At 37.5% G+C, this 17,177-nt stretch overlaps 1 protein-coding gene across 1 annotated transcript in view; it reads right to left on the bottom strand.

The window, feature by feature from the left end:
- Positions 1-17,177, bottom strand: part of LOC132404918 (probable E3 ubiquitin-protein ligase HERC1) — a 279,423-nt gene that overhangs the window by 242,312 nt on the left and 19,934 nt on the right. Inside the window, exons 2-8 of the mRNA XM_059989522.1 lie at positions 13,410-14,350; positions 12,011-12,106; positions 8,540-8,719; positions 6,718-7,029; positions 5,554-5,650; positions 3,650-3,793; positions 2,230-2,357 (exon numbers count right to left, since the gene is read on the bottom strand). Of these exons, the coding sequence (XP_059845505.1) occupies positions 2,230-2,357; positions 3,650-3,793; positions 5,554-5,650; positions 6,718-7,029; positions 8,540-8,719; positions 12,011-12,106; positions 13,410-14,336 (1,884 nt within the window). The 5' untranslated portion in view covers positions 14,337-14,350. The remainder of the gene's footprint in view (positions 1-2,229; positions 2,358-3,649; positions 3,794-5,553; positions 5,651-6,717; positions 7,030-8,539; positions 8,720-12,010; positions 12,107-13,409; positions 14,351-17,177) is intronic.

Here is a 17,177-nt window from a genome sequence, read left to right as displayed (position 1 = left end):
CAGGTGGGTTTAGAGGCTGACTAGGGATCCATCTATTCTGGTGCAGTATGGACAACAGTAAGTAGTTGACTCTGCCTCTTACCCATGAGCTAATAAGCTAGAGAGGATGCACAAAAAAAGTATGATACACAAAAACAAAAGAAGGAAAGCACATACAGGAACAGAGAAGATCAGAGGAAGAAGCCAAACAGGCCAGGGAGGTCTAAGGAACAGCCAAATGCAATTAGTCTTCAGAATCAACCGCATGAAACATATGTATATTTGTGACATATTATGAACATGTCAAAGATAAAAATTAAAGATCAGCTTTTTATGTCACATGTATATTGAAACAACGAAATATACAGTGAAATATGTTGCTTGCTTCAATGCCTACACAGTCCGATGCTATGATGCAAGTGTCTGCATGCTTCCGGCATGAACATAACATGCTCACAATATACGAACCCTAACCAGCATAGATTTGGAATTTGGGAGGTAGTTGAAGCACCCAGAGAAAAGCCCAGTCACGAGGACAGCATACAAACTCCTTACAGACAGTGGTGGGAATTGTAACCCAATCACTGGTGCTGTAAAATGTTACTTTATCTTCTACACATCTATGCCACTCTATGTCTTTTACATAATCAAATAAGGAAGAACTTTATAAATTCAAAAATTAATACATTTTGTCTGAACTCAAAAATATGGTACAGGTGTCCCCCACTTTACGCCACCTCGCTTCTACAAAAGACCTACATTAGTAACCTGTTTTCACATTACAAAGAGGATTTTTGCTTTTACAAAAATTTTTCCCATATAAATTAATGGTTCTTCGCTTTACGCCATTTTGGCTTAAGAAAGGTTTCATAGGAACACTCTACCTTTGTAAAAGGGGAGGGGGGACGACTCCTGTACAGGTAAACATACAACAGTACAGCACAGTACAAGCCCTTCAGCCCACAATGTTGTGCTGACCCTTAAACCCTGCCTCCCATATAACACCCCACCTTAAATTCCTCCCTATACCTGTCTAGTAGTCTCTTAAATTTCACTAGTGTATCTGCCTCCACCACTGACTCAGGCAGTGCATTCCACGCACCAGCCACTCCCTGAGAAGAAAACTTTCCTCTAGTATCCCCCTTGAACTTCACACCCCTTACCTTAAAGCCATGACCTCTTGTACTGAGCAGTGGTGCCCTGGGGAAGAGACGGTGGCTGTCCACTCTATCCATTCCTCTTAATATCTTGTACACCTCTATCATGTCTCCTCTCATCCTCCTCTCCAAAGAGTAAAGCCCTAGCTCCCTTAATCTCTGATCATAATCCATACTCTCTATATCAGGCAGCATACTGGTAAATCTCCTCTGTACACTTTCCAATGTTTCCACCTTCTTCCTATAGAGAGGCATCCAGAATGGGACACAGTATTCCAAGTGTGGCCTAACCAGAGTTTTATAGAGCTGCATCATTACCTCGCGACTCTTAAACTCTATCCCTCAACTTTTGAAAGCTAACATCCCATAAGCTTTCTTAACTATCCTATCTACCTCTGAGGCAACTTTCAGGGATTTGTGGACATGCACCCCCAGATCCCTCTGCTCCTCTACTCTACCAAGTATCCTGCCATTTACTTTGTACTCTGCCTTGGAGTTTGTCCTTCCAAAGTGTACCACCTCACACTTCTCTGGGTTGAACTCCATCTGCCACTTCTCAGCTCACTTCTGCATCCTATCAATGTCTCTGCAATCTTCGACAATCCTCTACACTATCCACAACACCACCAACCTTTGTGTCGTCTGCAAGCTTGACAACCCACCCTTCTACCCCCACATCCAGGTCGCTAATAAAAATCACAAAAAGTAGTGGTCCCAGAACTGATCCTTGTGGGACACCACTCGTCACAACCCTCCAATCCGAATGTGCTCTCTCCACCATGACTCTGCATTCTGCAGGCAAGCCAATTCTGAATCCACCTGACCAAGCTTCCCTGGATCCCATGCCTTTTGACTTTCTGAATAAGACTACCGTGTGTACAGGTCTGAAGCAATTTCTCATTATGTATCAAAATCAGACTGATTTAATTTTATCAACATAAATTAAAGTATGATTTTTCCCCCTTTACTACAGAATTTGGCTAAGTAACTGTAATCTCCACTGATTTTATGTGTAGAGAATCAGCATAAACATAAATCTTAAACTTAAGTCCGCCACAAAGTTATCTCTTATCCATATCTGACTGCTTCTTACCTGTCCAGCAGAAGTCAAGGCAAGTGAAGACTGACTTCCAGCACAAACCTTCCTTACATACAGTCCTTGGAAGCTTTCGATTACCTTTGGCCGGTACACTCGGTTAGTATCTCCATGACCAAGCTTACCTATAACCAATAAAAGGTCTTGTACTCTTATCACATATTTCTTTCAAATTGCCCTAACACACTGACATATCTTTTAAAGTATTAATACAGTAAAACAGGAATCATGCTGGCTGAATAAATGTTCCCAGAAACAAATGGCAAGATAAATCTTTTAATAATATTGATCAAGAGTTGAGGAATCAGCATTAGCCAATACATCCAGGATTATGCAACTTCTTTTCAAACTGATGCCATGGGATCTTTATGTCCACCTGAGAGTGAAGAGGAATTTTACTTGTCATATCTGAAAGATAACATTCCAGGCTCCAGTCTTTGTGTTCATGTCTCTGGAGAGAATTTGCAAACATCTGATTTGGAGGTGAATGCAAATACCTATCTGTCTACAGCTGACATCCAGTAAATAATTGTTCAAGATATGGGTGAGGAAGAGAAAATAGGCCAAACAAAAATTAAACACAACATCGTGCAACCTGTACAATTATTAAATCCACATAATAGGGACATTTTGTGGTAAAACAATATCAATATCTACAGCAGTATTAATCTGGCAGTTGTTAAGACATATTGATAGTGAGGCAGTGAGATGATCAACTATCTGAAAACCAGACATTACCTTGCTTTTTTCAAAGATGATTTGTCTGTATAACATCTCAGTATCAGTTACAAACATTCACAACTTTTTCATTTTTCTAAACAAGCCAGCAATATGGGAGAAACTCATATAACTATCAACAATGCCAAGGACAAAATCAATATTAGGTTTGACAGATTAGATGCAAGGTGATATTTCCACATGCCTCAGTGGATAGAACCAGGGTTCACAGAATCAATATTAGCAGTTGAACATTCAAGACTGAGATGGAAAACAAATTCTTCATCTAGAAGCTGGCTAATGTTTGCCTTTTTTACAAAACAAAGAATCTGTGGTGAGTCAGTTGCTGATTATCAAGGAAGATCGATAGAGTGCTGTATATCAAAATTTTGCAAATGGCCTCCTCCTTCCATTTCCTTGGTACTTAGAGGAACAAGAGTAGGGTTTAGAAAATGAATTCCAAAACTACCTAAAAGACCCTAAATCATGACACAATTAAGTTTAGGAAGCTCAAGTGCTAGAATCATAGTAAAACAATTATTTCAAAGGGACATAGGGCTGAAGGGGACTACAGAAACAGAAAGGGACATCACCTCCAATGGATTTGAAAACCAGGATAATAAGTATAAAATTAAGGTGTTGCTTATCTTTGGCTGTAATTGATATTGTTGTTGAATAAATAAAAGTGGACAAGGCTTACCATTGTCTCCCCCTCCAAATGACCAAACTGTCCGTCCATCCTGAGATACTGCGAGAGTGTGAGAACTGCCACAAGCTACTTGCCCAACGCCACTGATATCTTTAACGAGAGCTGGCAGATTGCGACTATGGCTATCACTATGTCCTAAAATTTGAAAGAAATAGATAAACTATGTCCCAGAAGAATAGGATATGTAGCTTTTAAGTTTTACTTGTCATATTCAGCAAGTTTCAAATTAAAATTAGATTAGCAAAAAACTATCATATGAAAATGTGCTTTGTGTAAATGACAAAGTAAAGGTCTATGTTTGCAACTCTATTCTTAATTTTAAAATCAATAAAAAGCTAATCATTTGCAAAATGAATAGAAACAGTACTAATTTCTTTCACTATGGAGCAAGGATATGCATGTACCATGACCTTAATGAATGTGAACAAACCTTAAATCTTAAATGAATTGCTCCTATTCATGCACTTGGGACTCCAAATAATGACTTGAAAACTGTCAAGAATTCAACATAAACTCAACAAGTTCTGCAGATGCTGGAAATCCAAAGTAACACACACAAAATGCCAGAGGAACACAACAAGTCGGGAAACATCCATGGAAATGAATAAACAGTCGATACTTTGGTGAGACCCTTTTGGGAGACCCAGAAAGGAAGGGGGAAAATTCTAGAAATAACAAAGTGGGGGAAGGAGGATAGCTAGAAGGTGATAGAAGCCAGGTGGGTAGGAAAGATAAGAACGAGGGGACTCAAGGGGAGATGATAGGCAGGTGAGAAGAGATAAGAGGCCAGAGTTGGGAATGAAAGAAAAGGGGAGGGATTTCTTTTAACCGGAAGGAGAAATTGATATTATGCCATCAAGTTGGAGGCTACCCAGAAGGAATACAAGGTGTCGCTCCTCCACCCTGCGGGTGACGTGTCAGAATGGGAATGGGAATCTGAATTGAAATCTTTGGCCACCGGGAAGTTCTGCTTTTGGCGGATGGAGCAAAGGTGTTCAACAAAGTGGGACCCAATTTACCATGGGTCTCACCAATGTACAAGAGACCATATCAGAAGCACTGGACACAACAGACAATCACAGTAGATTTGCAAGTGAAGTGTTACCTCACCAGGAAGGACTATTCAGAGCCCTAAATAGAGGGTGAGGGAGGAAGTGAATGGGTAGGTGTAGCACTTTGGCCACTTGCAGAGCTAAGTGCCAAGAGGGAGATTAGTGGGGAGGGATGAATTGACAAGGGAATCACGGAGCGACCTCTATGGAAAGTGGAGAGGACAGGAAATAAAGATATGTTTGGTGGTAGGAATCCCTTGGAGATGATGGGATTTGTGGAGAATGATTTGTTGGCTGTGGAGGCACATGGGTTGATAGGCAAGGACAAAAGGAACTCTCTGTTAAGGCAGCGGGAAGATAGGGTTATTCCAGAAATGGAGGAGATGGAGTGAGGGCAGCAACAATAGTGGGGCTGCTTTCATTTAAGCCCTACTGTTCTTAGAATGTTTCTGACAGCTACACATCAACTTCATGGATCAACTATATTTTAAATGTAACATTTTATTCCAATCGAAAGTCAGGAGGAACATATTTGAGAGTAGCTCAATTCTTATTGCAAAGACTGTATACTTAGTGGTATACTGTATACTTACACGTGGGAGGGGGAGCTGGGGTTCTAACATTTAACTCATTCATTCTTTGGGGCATTCCTCTGTTTTTGTGGATGGTTGTGAAGAAAAAGTATTTCAGGATATATATTGTATACATTTGTCTGACATAACTGTACCTTTGAAACCTTTGAATTTCTGCCCAGTTTTGAACTGGACTTCTTAATTTTGTTAAGATGATCTCTCAGCCTGTTGCAGAACAAAAATGAGAATAACCTGTACCGTAAGTACTGACCAAGTCTGCCAAAGTCTCCCTCTCCCCAGGTGTAAAGTTCTCCATCGCTTGTTACTGATGCACTGTGCCTATATCCTGCTGACACACAGACTACAATCTACAAAAGAAAAAAATGCAGATATTAGTGACGATCCTGGTCGCTCACAAATATTGATATTGCAAATAATTTCATGATTACTATGACAGCACTTCACCGAATGTCATGAACCCTAGCTATACAAATGATAGGCTTGCTTTTTTATGTTAAAGGAAACAGACAATGCTAAAAACACTCAGCAAGTAGACCACACCAGTAGAGAGAGAGAAACAAAGCTGCTTAGGTCAATGACTCATGATTTTCATGTTTCTTTTGCCAAAGTTGTTGCCAAGAACTACAGTACCTTACTTTAGTCCGATAAGACATTAAATGACTCACATACATTATCCTTTTCAACTTTCCAGGGAGCTAAAATAGCCAGTTACTTGGACGACTTTACATATATTGTATAACAAATATTGTTTACTCTGTTAATTCCTCCACGCTCAGATCATCAAACAAACCATTGAAGTAACTCTCCATTAATTTCCCAAGCAAACCTCTAATGTCTTGAACATTTCTTTTATTTTAAAATTCTTTCCATTATCCTTGATTCTATTCTTGACTGATAATAGTTCCGATGAGCTCAAGTTCTAGTAGAAGCCTACATCATTTGATAATATAGGCTTCCTGATTCAATATTTATTGATTTTAAGAATTTAAGGAAGTAAGCCAATGTCTCCAAATTTTGGAGTGGGAAAGTGGGATGGTCAATTGGCACTGATAATAATCCAAAACTGTCCATTTTCATCACTATATTTTTTTTGCTTCTTTACCTACTGCAATGTAATGCTATTTTATTTAGCACCATCACCCTGTCTCACATTAAATCTCTCCTGCACTATAATTGCACAGAACCCTCCTTTTTTTGTACTTTGGAACACACTACTTCTTTATCTCTGTACTTAAATATTACATCTCACACATTTTGCAGTTCTGGACAGAGGTTGCCCATTTGAAATTTTAATGTAAATTTTCACATGTGTAAAATGAGCGGCCATTTGCTTGGTGAACCAAAATCACATTTGTAACAAAAGATGAAGAACAAATTTAAAAATCATAAAAAATATTTTTCTATCAGTTAGTACCTTCCCTAGTAACGGTCCATGAACCAATTTAGGATACTTCTGGGTCGCGCTATTTCCATGTCCAAGCTTCCCATAATCGCCATCTCCCCAACTGAACACCTCTCCTTCTGTAGTTACTGCTAGCGTGTGTCCATCTGAACCCTTTGAGGATGATATTTTACGGATGCTCCGACAAGGTTCAAATGTGAGCTTTTTAGCTGTTGACTGATTGTTGGAGTCACCCAGTCCAAGTCTACCATAGCTACCTTTTCCACAAGCTTTCACAGAGCCATCTTCTGAAACTGTAAATGTGCAATACTGGCCAGCCTCAATCTGGAAGAAAAAATAGTTTTCTAAACTTGGCATTAGATAAATAATTTGTTAACTTGTAGACATAGACCTGTGTCTCACTTATTTATTGAGTTGTGACTCTTGATCAGAAAATACATCCAAATAAAACCTTTACACAGTTATTTTCCTAAGTGCTTAAATAGTTTCTCTCAGCTGCATCTGTAGCTCATTTTTATGCACTGTTACACATTAATTCATTTGATTCCTCTGTGCTTTGGCTTGAACTCATTAATTCATGCTCTCCCGTCATATAAGTGATGGAGAGACAACTGGCAAGACCTTCAAAAGGCTTTTTCTTTTCCTTTTACAAATATATTTTGAAAAAAAATCAGTTCATGGTTATGAAGATGAAATTAACTTTGTTTAAATAAACAACATATGGCAGGCTCATGCCCAAGATTAGAAGATAGACTGGGGTCAAACTCCTGAATAGATTTCATATTGGCTGAAAGAAAAAGCAAAGATTAGGGGTATAAAGGTTAACTATTCAGATCACAGGACAATCCATACTGCCCTTCACTGAGACCACTGTCAGTCATATAGTTGTCTCAATGATTTGATTTTAGAAATAATTTACAAACTTAAAAATAACAATAATTTTTGGGACTAGGTGACTGTAGTATGCAAAAATACAGAGTAAGATTGATAAGCAATATAATAGAAAATTTGAAGGATAAGAGGCAAGGTAATTGAATCCTGAGATATAGAGTCAGAAACAAAGTACAGCTCCACAAACTTGATAAAACTACGGGCAGGTATTAAAAAAGTTATTTATAAACCATCTTAAAAATTACCCTTGCCAGTAGTGATCAAAGTTTGCATTTGTAGTTTATTACTTATATCAACCATGGAAATCATCAGAAGATGATTCAGTTTATTCGTACATCCAAAAACAAAGACCAATTAATTAATCACAATCAGAATCACTTTATTAACATTCCAGAATTGATTGCAGTTTAGTTCTAAGCATAAAGCACAGGGTAATACCATTACAGACATCACTGACAACAACAATTTACAAGATCATTAGTGCAAACAGTCAAAAGCAATTAATTGGTAGAACAGTCACATGCACAAACATCAATAATTTAAATAAATGTGAACAGATGAGATACAGCATATTGCATATTGCCAATGTAGCAAAAAAATCACTAATTAACAGTAAGACTATGATACATAGTCATAAATGACTTAATCATACATTATCATGTCAGCTTTAAGTTTAGCTTTCAAATTGCAACACAGGTATTTCCCAGGTAATGTTAGGATTCCATTCCTGTGAATGTTTGGTAAGGAAGACAATTTGCAAGTTGGAAATGCAGTCATGAATCAAGTTGCCAGGTCCAACAGAAGATAACCACAGCTCTACAGCAGTCACTTATCCATCCCACAGGTCTCCCTAATGCTATACATAAATTGTGTCTTTGCAACCTTGTGAGGATCTACAGTGTACATTTATCAAAAACTAGACAATAATTCTTGCATTTCTTACCGTCTTTGCATTAGCAAATCCATGTGCTAATTTGGGCTGCAAGATTTTCTCTAGAGTCCCTTCTGCCAATTGATGGCTGCTGTTACTTCCCCAAACATACACAGCTCTTGTTTCACAGTCATGACTTTGAGAGTTATGAGAACTGGTACTACAAAGGCAGGCTAGTGCTAAGCTGCAAATCTGTAAATAAGATTACACACATTAAAATTACATACTTACTACAATATATGCTCTATAATATATTTGATAACTACTCCCCCAGAGATCTATACACATAAACTGTACCTTGAAGTCCATGTTTCCCCTTCCCACCTCACACTTCCTTCTGGTAAATGAGCAGTTTCCTGCTCATTTTGCCAGTCTAGCTGTGCCCTGCTGTAGTTGATTGGTATCATCCTAACAATTTGCCACATCTCAAAGTTTTGTATTATTGATGAATTTAAAGAATGTTACTGTTCTAATCATACCAGAACTTCAGGCATGAGACCCTGACAGTTCACTTAGCCAGATACAGAAAACACAGACCATCTTCAACTTGTCATTACTAAGGTATGAGGTTCCTACCTGCTTCAAAAGGACAGCAATCATACAGGTGCCCAAGAACTGAAGGGTGAACTGACTCAAAGATTAATGCCCAGCAGCATTTCCATTGTAATGAAATATTACAGGAGGCTGTTTATAGTGATAATTAACTCCTGGCTGAGCAAGGACCCAGACATACTGCAAATTGCCTACTACTGTAACAGATCTATAGTGGACATATTCTTACTGGCTCTACATTCTGCTTTAGAGCATTTAGATAACAACAAAACATTTGTAGGATTGCTGTTTATCAATTACAGCTCACTGTTCTGACCACCATCCCCACTGTATTAATCAGCAAGCTTCTAAACCTGGGCCTCTGAACCTCCCACTGCAAACAGATCCTCAGCTTCCTCGTCAGGGAACCACCTTCAGTACAGATAACATTTTCTCACTGACAATTAACAGACATACCTCAAGGATGCATGCTTAGCCCTACCCTTTCTGCAATCACGACAGTGTAGCTAAACACAGCTCAAAAGCCATTATAAATCTGCAGATGACACCACTGTTGCTGGCATAATTACAGATGGTGATGAATAGGCATACAGGAGTGAGACAGATGAGCTGGTTGAGTGGTGTTACAACAACAACCTCACACTCTGTCTCAGCAAGATCAAGAAATTGATAATGGGCTTCAGAAAGGGAAATGTGGGAGAACACATGCCAATCTGCATTAGAGGACAGCAGTGGAAAGGGTGAGTTGTTGGTGTCAACATCTTGGAGGATCTGTCCGGGATCTAAAACATTGATGTAATCATGAAGAGGGGATACCAGAAGCTCTATTTGACGGAGTTTGTTGAGATTTGACATGCCACTAAAAATGCTAGCTAATTTCTACAGAATCACATCACATCCAATGCACAGCATCACTAGAGGCTGTGGAGGACAGTAAACTCAGCCATTTCCTTAAAGGGCACACCGCACCCCCCACCACCACTACATCTTTAAGCAGCAGCATCTCAAGAAAGTGCATCAATCACCAAGGACCCTCATCATTCATAATATGCCCTTTTCTTATTACAACCATCAGACGGGAGGAAAAGGAAACTGAAGACTCACACTCAGTACCAACTTCTCTGTCATTTGATTTCTGAAAGGTCCATGAACACTACCTCATTATTCCTTTCTTTTAGTGAATTACTTATTTTTTTTATTTATAATAATTTTAGGTATTGCTGCCAAAAAAAACAAATGTCATATAAAACAGTGATCATAAATCTGATTCTAATTCTAAGATATGGAAAGCGGCGATCCTATCACACCCTTGGGTAACATAAATGCATACTGTCCAAATAACATTTTACTATATCTCACTGTTTTAGATCCTTAAACCCGTTTTTTTAATCTAACTTTACCCTGACTTCTGTAGGTTCCATGCACATCTTCACTTCTATCAACCAAAATCCCTCTATCTGCATCCAATTGTTGCCACCTGTCTCTGCTTTTACCCAAATATTGCAATTGATCCTGAAAAACCATTGAAGAACTAATTATCCAAATATAGCATTTAGTTACAAAATCTAATAACACAGCTGTGTCAACACACACAAAATGCCGGTGAAACTCAGTGGGTCAGGCGGCACCTGTGGAAAGGAATAAAGGGTTAAAGTTTCAGGTTTGGCCCTTCCATAGATGCTTCATGACCAGCTGAGCTTCTGTGTTTCATGTGTTCTGCTCTGGATTTCTAGCATTTGCAGCATCTTTTGCATTTACCACATCATACAATTTCAAAAATAACATTACAGTATTTTCTACCTATAGGCAGAAACAGTAAGATTTCTTAGTGCTGAATATCACCTATAATGGGAAAGGTTTAATCTGCTCTATTATAAACACTTTTATGGATGAAATTGTCTAAAAATAAGTTTTGCTTCAGAATTGGCAGACGAATTCAGCACATGTCGATTTGCGATGGTGCAGCAGAAAATGAGAGTATGGATCTCAATTCCCATGTTTCCATTTACAAGAAACAGCAAATTTTGTATCAATAAAGCAGCAGAATTAGTGCACATACCTTCCATTTACTATGTCAATTAATATCAGGATGTCAATTTTAAAGGGCACTCTACAATACGTCAAAGCTGACAACAAGTGTTGCATGTTATTGCATTGACTGCAATGGCATAGGAAGTAGGGGAATGTATGGGTTAATATTCTTTTAGATAGATTTCATACTGTTACAGGTTAAGTAGCAAATGGAACTTACAAGATATTATGAAATTAAAATGTGAACAGTCTGAGAGCTTGCAAATTTTTTTTGTGAGGATGTTTGTTAAGTACTAAATGAGTATTTTTTAAAAAGTTACCAAACACTTCAAAATTAATTGATGTTACAGATATGTAGGCAAGTGGGAATGTAAACTATAAAGAGAAAAATATATCAATTAGAGTTATTTTCAGAAATGCAAATACAGGGAGGGTGAAACAAAACAAAGAATGGGTCAATTGGGCACTTCAAAGACAAAAAATAACCTTCATCCTTCAAGATGAGAGCTGAGTTGAACAACCTTCTTACTTCGCAGTGCAACGCCTTATACAATTACACAATTCATCGTTATTTCCGATAACTGGCTGTTAGCAGGTAGATGGGAGGTTTCCTAATATTCCAACAAATATGATGGCACAGCTTGTTGCTTCTCACAATTTCTTCATAGCAAGATTCTCATCTCAAATTATTCACTGCAAGTGATAAACAGTAATGGGCAGCCATGGAAGGACCCTATCAATTAAGTATTCATCTATGAGCATGCAAAACTCAATAAAATCAGAATATGTACACCATAATAAATATCATATTAATCATTCTTTTAAACAAAAGATTGAAACAATTTACTTATACTTTAAGGCAATTCTGTCAGATTATAAAATGGATAAACAATCCCAAACCTCTTCAAAGAGACAAACTGCAGCCTGAGATAGTGAACACAATCCATCTGGAGTCTTCTTGAGGTCTTGACTTTGTGGATTATCTGTACTTGTATTCTAAAAGTTCAAAAAGAAAAAAAAAAACAGGAAAAAAAACTGCACTTATGACTGTATGGCTTGGCTGAAGATTCAGATAGACATATGATTTCTTTTAATTACAGATGGGTTTTCCTGTGATTGAACAAAGACCCATGGCCAATATATGTAAAAAAAAAGTTATTTCAATTCAGCACAGAGAAAATATGTACTCTTTGTAGAAAATGAAGTTAATAATCATTCTTTATTTATAAAGAGACTTTCATCTCCCTTCCAGAATATTCTGAAGCCAATCCTTCAAACCCAACTTTGAACTTTAGTACTATTAGAAACAGGGTAGTGTGCACAATATAACTGGATAAACTCTGACGAGGAAGGGATAAGTACTGCTCAGAGTGTCAATGTGTTCAGAACAACTAGAGAAGATCTCACCCAAAATTCTGAAAGCGCTTTTCAGGCCACTGACTGAGGAATTCATGACAGGGGACACAATTTCAGAAATGGGGTAGGTTTCGTTTGTTTAAAGACTGAAACAGAGAGAAATTACTTCACTCAGATGGTGGTGAACTGTGGAATTCACATTTATGGTGCGATGTGGAGGCTTAGCCACATCGCAATATTCTGAATATTGCTGGAATTAAAGGCAATGGGGATAGTGCTGGAAAATGGTATTGAGTTAGAAGATAATCACAATTTTAATGAATGTTGAAGCATGTTCAACAGGTGAAAAATGAAACTGTTTCAGGCTTTTTACAGTTCTGTACTTAAGATCCTGAATTTGAATTGCATCAACATGAATAAAATTATATAAGGGCCACTAAATTATTTAAATTACTTAATTTGAATCATCAGACAAGTCGGTAGTCTTTAAATGATCAACTTTGAATGTGACAGACTGTTATGCTGTAAAGGAAAAGCTTGATAGTAATTTTAATTTTACACTGTTTATGGAGGTTTTTCAATTCCTCAAGTCAGGGGCAATTAAGAGTGAACCACATTGAGTCTGGAGTCAGATTAAATCTAGTTAGAGGTGGCATACATCCTTCCCTGAAGGATATTAATGATTTAATGACAAACCAGTTTTATGAGTACCATTACTGACACTTCTCTGGTATCCCATTGAACTATTTTAATTGTCAATGTTTTTTTCCCTCTCAGGCATAACTTACAATGTTCGAAGATTTTTATTTCACACCAAACATGTGAAAGCAATATGTTTTACAAAGCATGAGGTTGTGTATTAATGACTAGACTGAAAAATTAATGAATAGTTGTTCACATTTAAAAATAAATAGCAATTATAGCTCTGAAAAATCATTCTCACCGAAGAATTTCTTAGTTGCTCCAATGATTTTAAAACACTATCATATCCAATCATTACTTCTTTCTCTGGTTCAAAAGGTGCTTTTGTAGCAGCTGCAGAAGCTGCCAATGCTACTTCAATCCATTCAAGTAGGAACTTCAAGGAGCCACGCTGTACCGCAAGACCCAGTAATAGTTCTGAAGCCAGTCGTTGCCCATCTTTGTCAGCCCCAGAATTAGGCATAGTCATTTTCTTCAAAAAAGTTGAAACTTGTGCAAGGCAGTCCAAACCAACTTGTGGGATTTTGTTTTCATTTGCTAGAGAAAGTGGAGGTAGAGAATTTATAATTGTGCAGGCTGTGCACAAGACATCATTGCACAAGCTCAGGCTTGGATCTATTCTTGACTGTTGCCAATTTTGTTGAATTAGTGCAAAGAGCAGACTTAGAGCAGTCTTCACTCCCATTTCTATAAGAACATCAGCACCTGATTTTATTCCTTTATTCCTGGCCAGCGTATCATCTAGATCTAATCTGCTGTCAGAACTCTGCTTTTGTACTTTACACTCTGGCCTAAATCGATCGTGGTACTTGGTAGAAAGTGCATGGAATATCCTCTGAAGGGACACCAAACGCATATGTAAGGCAACAGCAAAAGGTGAATTTCCAAAGACAGTCCTGGCCAAGTTTTGTTGGCAGTTAAGGAGTGCAGAGAGGTAACGTTCACGTTCTTCCACAGCTGAAGATTCATGTTCAAAATCTGGCAATTTTGGACCTATGAGATTTTGCACCTGGTGAGATATCCCTACCACTTCTCTGTTCTGGAGGAGCTTTTCATATAATGCAGAGGCACCTTCTCTTGTAGCTGTAGACTCAGTGTCTTCCAAGGCCCAGGAACCATTCAGGTGTTCAAGCCACTTTAGTATTACATTTGTGGGACATGTAACCATTTTATATTGTTGATCTGAAAAAAGAAAGGAAGAAATGAGTCATATTTTTGTAAGCTCCTCTCTCATTTGCTGTACAATACCTGAAGAGTAGCTATATTGACGAAGAGTCTCTGACCTGAAACCTTATCTCCGTTTCTCTTTAACCACATTACCGGGTTCAGGAACAGGTATTATCCTACTACCATCAGGCTCCTGAATCGGTGTGAATAATTTCACTCACCACAACTCTGAACTGATTCCATAATGTACAGGCTCACTTTCAAGATCTCCACATCTCACGTTTTCAGTATTTTTTTTAAAATTTACACATTTGTCCTCTTTTGCACATTACTTGTTTACTAGTCTTTGTTTATGCAGTTTTTTCATAAATTATATTGTATATCTTTACGCTCCTGTAAATGCCTGCAAGTAAATGTATCTCAAGGTAGTATATGGTAATATTTGCAATATTTTAATAAAAACAATTGCTTTAATTTTGACTTTCTACAGATGTTACCTTATCTTCGAAGCATTTTCAAAATCTTATTTTCATCTAAGATTTCCAGCATCTGCATTTTAAAAATTTTCACTGCTTTATTTACTATATTGTACAATAGAAGCTAATTATATATAAGAAAATTCATGGACAACAAGTAACACACAATTTAACTTCATTTTAAACTATTAAGTTTAGAGCATAGGCCATTGTATTCAAATGCCTTTATGCTGGCTCATCTCTTTCAAATCCAAACAGAGTTTCCCCTAATTAAATTTGTACTATTTATCTCAATTTCTCTATTAATATTTGATTGATGACTTAGTTAGAAATTCAAAATAAATACTGCAACGTAAAAGTGGTGGGGATACAAAACTAAGAGCAAAATAGCTAAGTGTAGCTAAATCAGAATGGATGAAGTGCATAACAAAAGACAAAAACTGACCTGTTGCTGCACTGAAATAAAAATCTGTGAAATAGTAACCATAAACCATGTGAATGGAAAAGAGATGAAGAATGATAACTGAGAATTGAAGAGAAAACAAAACACAGCATGAGAGAAGATAAAATGTAACTAAAACAAGGATACACTGCATCATTGAGTTGAGCATGAACAAAGCAAAAATGAAGAGCCTAGATGAGTAATTGTACCAAGGATATAAACAGCAAGAGCCAAGCAGAAATATAAAATGTCAAGAGAAAGAGAGCAAATACAAAAAGGACGAGAATGTTGAAGTTTGCGATTAAGCACAAAGAGTGAGAGTAGAGGGGATATTAAATTGCAAAAAAAATGACAGGAAGTGACAAGATTATGTGGATCTTAAGTACAAGAATGGGAATTGAAAGTGTAAGGAGGTTATGGTGATAAAGTGGCAACAAAGCAAAAAGAACAGAGATATAAAGAGATACAATGCAGCAAAACCAAAGAGGTTGTGGACATAAAACAATCCGAAAGAGAGCAGCAGATTCATAAAATAAGTGGTAATTGCAAAATGAAAGCAGTAGTGATACACATCCCAGACTGCAAAGTAATTGAAGCATGATGCCACACACAAGTTATTAGCTTGTAAGCACTAGTTTCCTTCTTGCTTTTAATGTCAGGCATTGTTTTTAAAAGCATTAGAAAAAAAATCAATCCTTTATCTTATTATATAAATAATAACAAAGAATAAAGTCCATACACATAGAGAACTTTGTACAGGAAGGGGAAGATCTAATTGCAATTGTTCAAGTAGGGACCAGTAGCACAGGTAGAAATGAGAAGTAGCTATTATTGTGGAAGTCAGAGCTAAAGACAAGAATAAAAGCATCTTATCAGCAATGTTCTTTGGATTATTTACCACACAGAAATTGGAGGAAGGTCAACAGGGTCAGAGAACTGAATGCAGGACTCAAATTGCAGCAGATGGTGCCAAGGGCCTGAATTGACTGACAGAGCATCAGTATAGGGAACAGGAATTGCTCAGTTGAGTCAAATGATTTCAATTAAACTGGGATCAATGTCCTGGCAAATCAGGTGATGCTGTAGATGGGCTATTAAACTTAAGTAGAATGTGGGACATAGGATTCAGCTGGCAAGTTCATTAATTTATAGATAAGAAAAAGAAATCTCCATGAGTGTACTATAGTAAGTATTTCAAAAATACGGGGGTGAGTGGAAAGGGAATATGAATTTAATAATATTACATCAGTTAGTTATGTCAAGTTAGGTGAAAGTTTAAAAAGATAAATTTTGATCTGAAATCGAGACATTTTCTAACAAGATGGATGAATTAGTAAGTTCAAAGTAAAATTTATTATCTGAATACATACATGCCTCCAAATAAAACCCCAAGATTCTTTTTCCTGTGGACATACCAGCAAATCTATAGAACAGTAACTGTAAACAGGATCAATGAACAACGAACTGTGTAAATGCAAATATTAATAAATAGCAATAAATAACAAGGTAAGAGAGTCCTTAAAGTGAAGACATCAGTTGTGGGAACACCAGAAATAGAATGAGTGTAGTTATTCTCTTTTGTTCAAGGGCCTGATGGTTGAGGGGCAGTACTGTTGTTGAACCTGATCCTGTGAGTTCTGATGCACTTGTACCTTCTACCTGATGGCAGCAATGAGAAAAGAACACGGCCTGGGTGGTGAGGATCTCTGATGATGGATGCTGCTCTCTTACGACAACACCTCGTGTAGATGTGCTCAATGGTTGGGAGGGCTTTACCTGTGTTGTACTCGGCTGAATCCAGTAGCTTTTGTAGGACTTCCTGCTCAAAGGCACTGTGTTCCCATATCTGCCATATGCAGCCAGTCAATACATTTTCCACCACACATCAATAGAAGTTTGTCAAGGTTTTTGATGACATGCTGAA

This window comes from Hypanus sabinus, chromosome 14 (genome assembly GCF_030144855.1).
Source record: "Hypanus sabinus isolate sHypSab1 chromosome 14, sHypSab1.hap1, whole genome shotgun sequence".
Taxonomy (NCBI): Eukaryota; Metazoa; Chordata; class Chondrichthyes; order Myliobatiformes; family Dasyatidae; genus Hypanus; species Hypanus sabinus.
The sequence above is the reverse complement of the archived record's forward strand: the minus strand, read 5'-3'. Positions and strand labels throughout refer to the sequence as shown.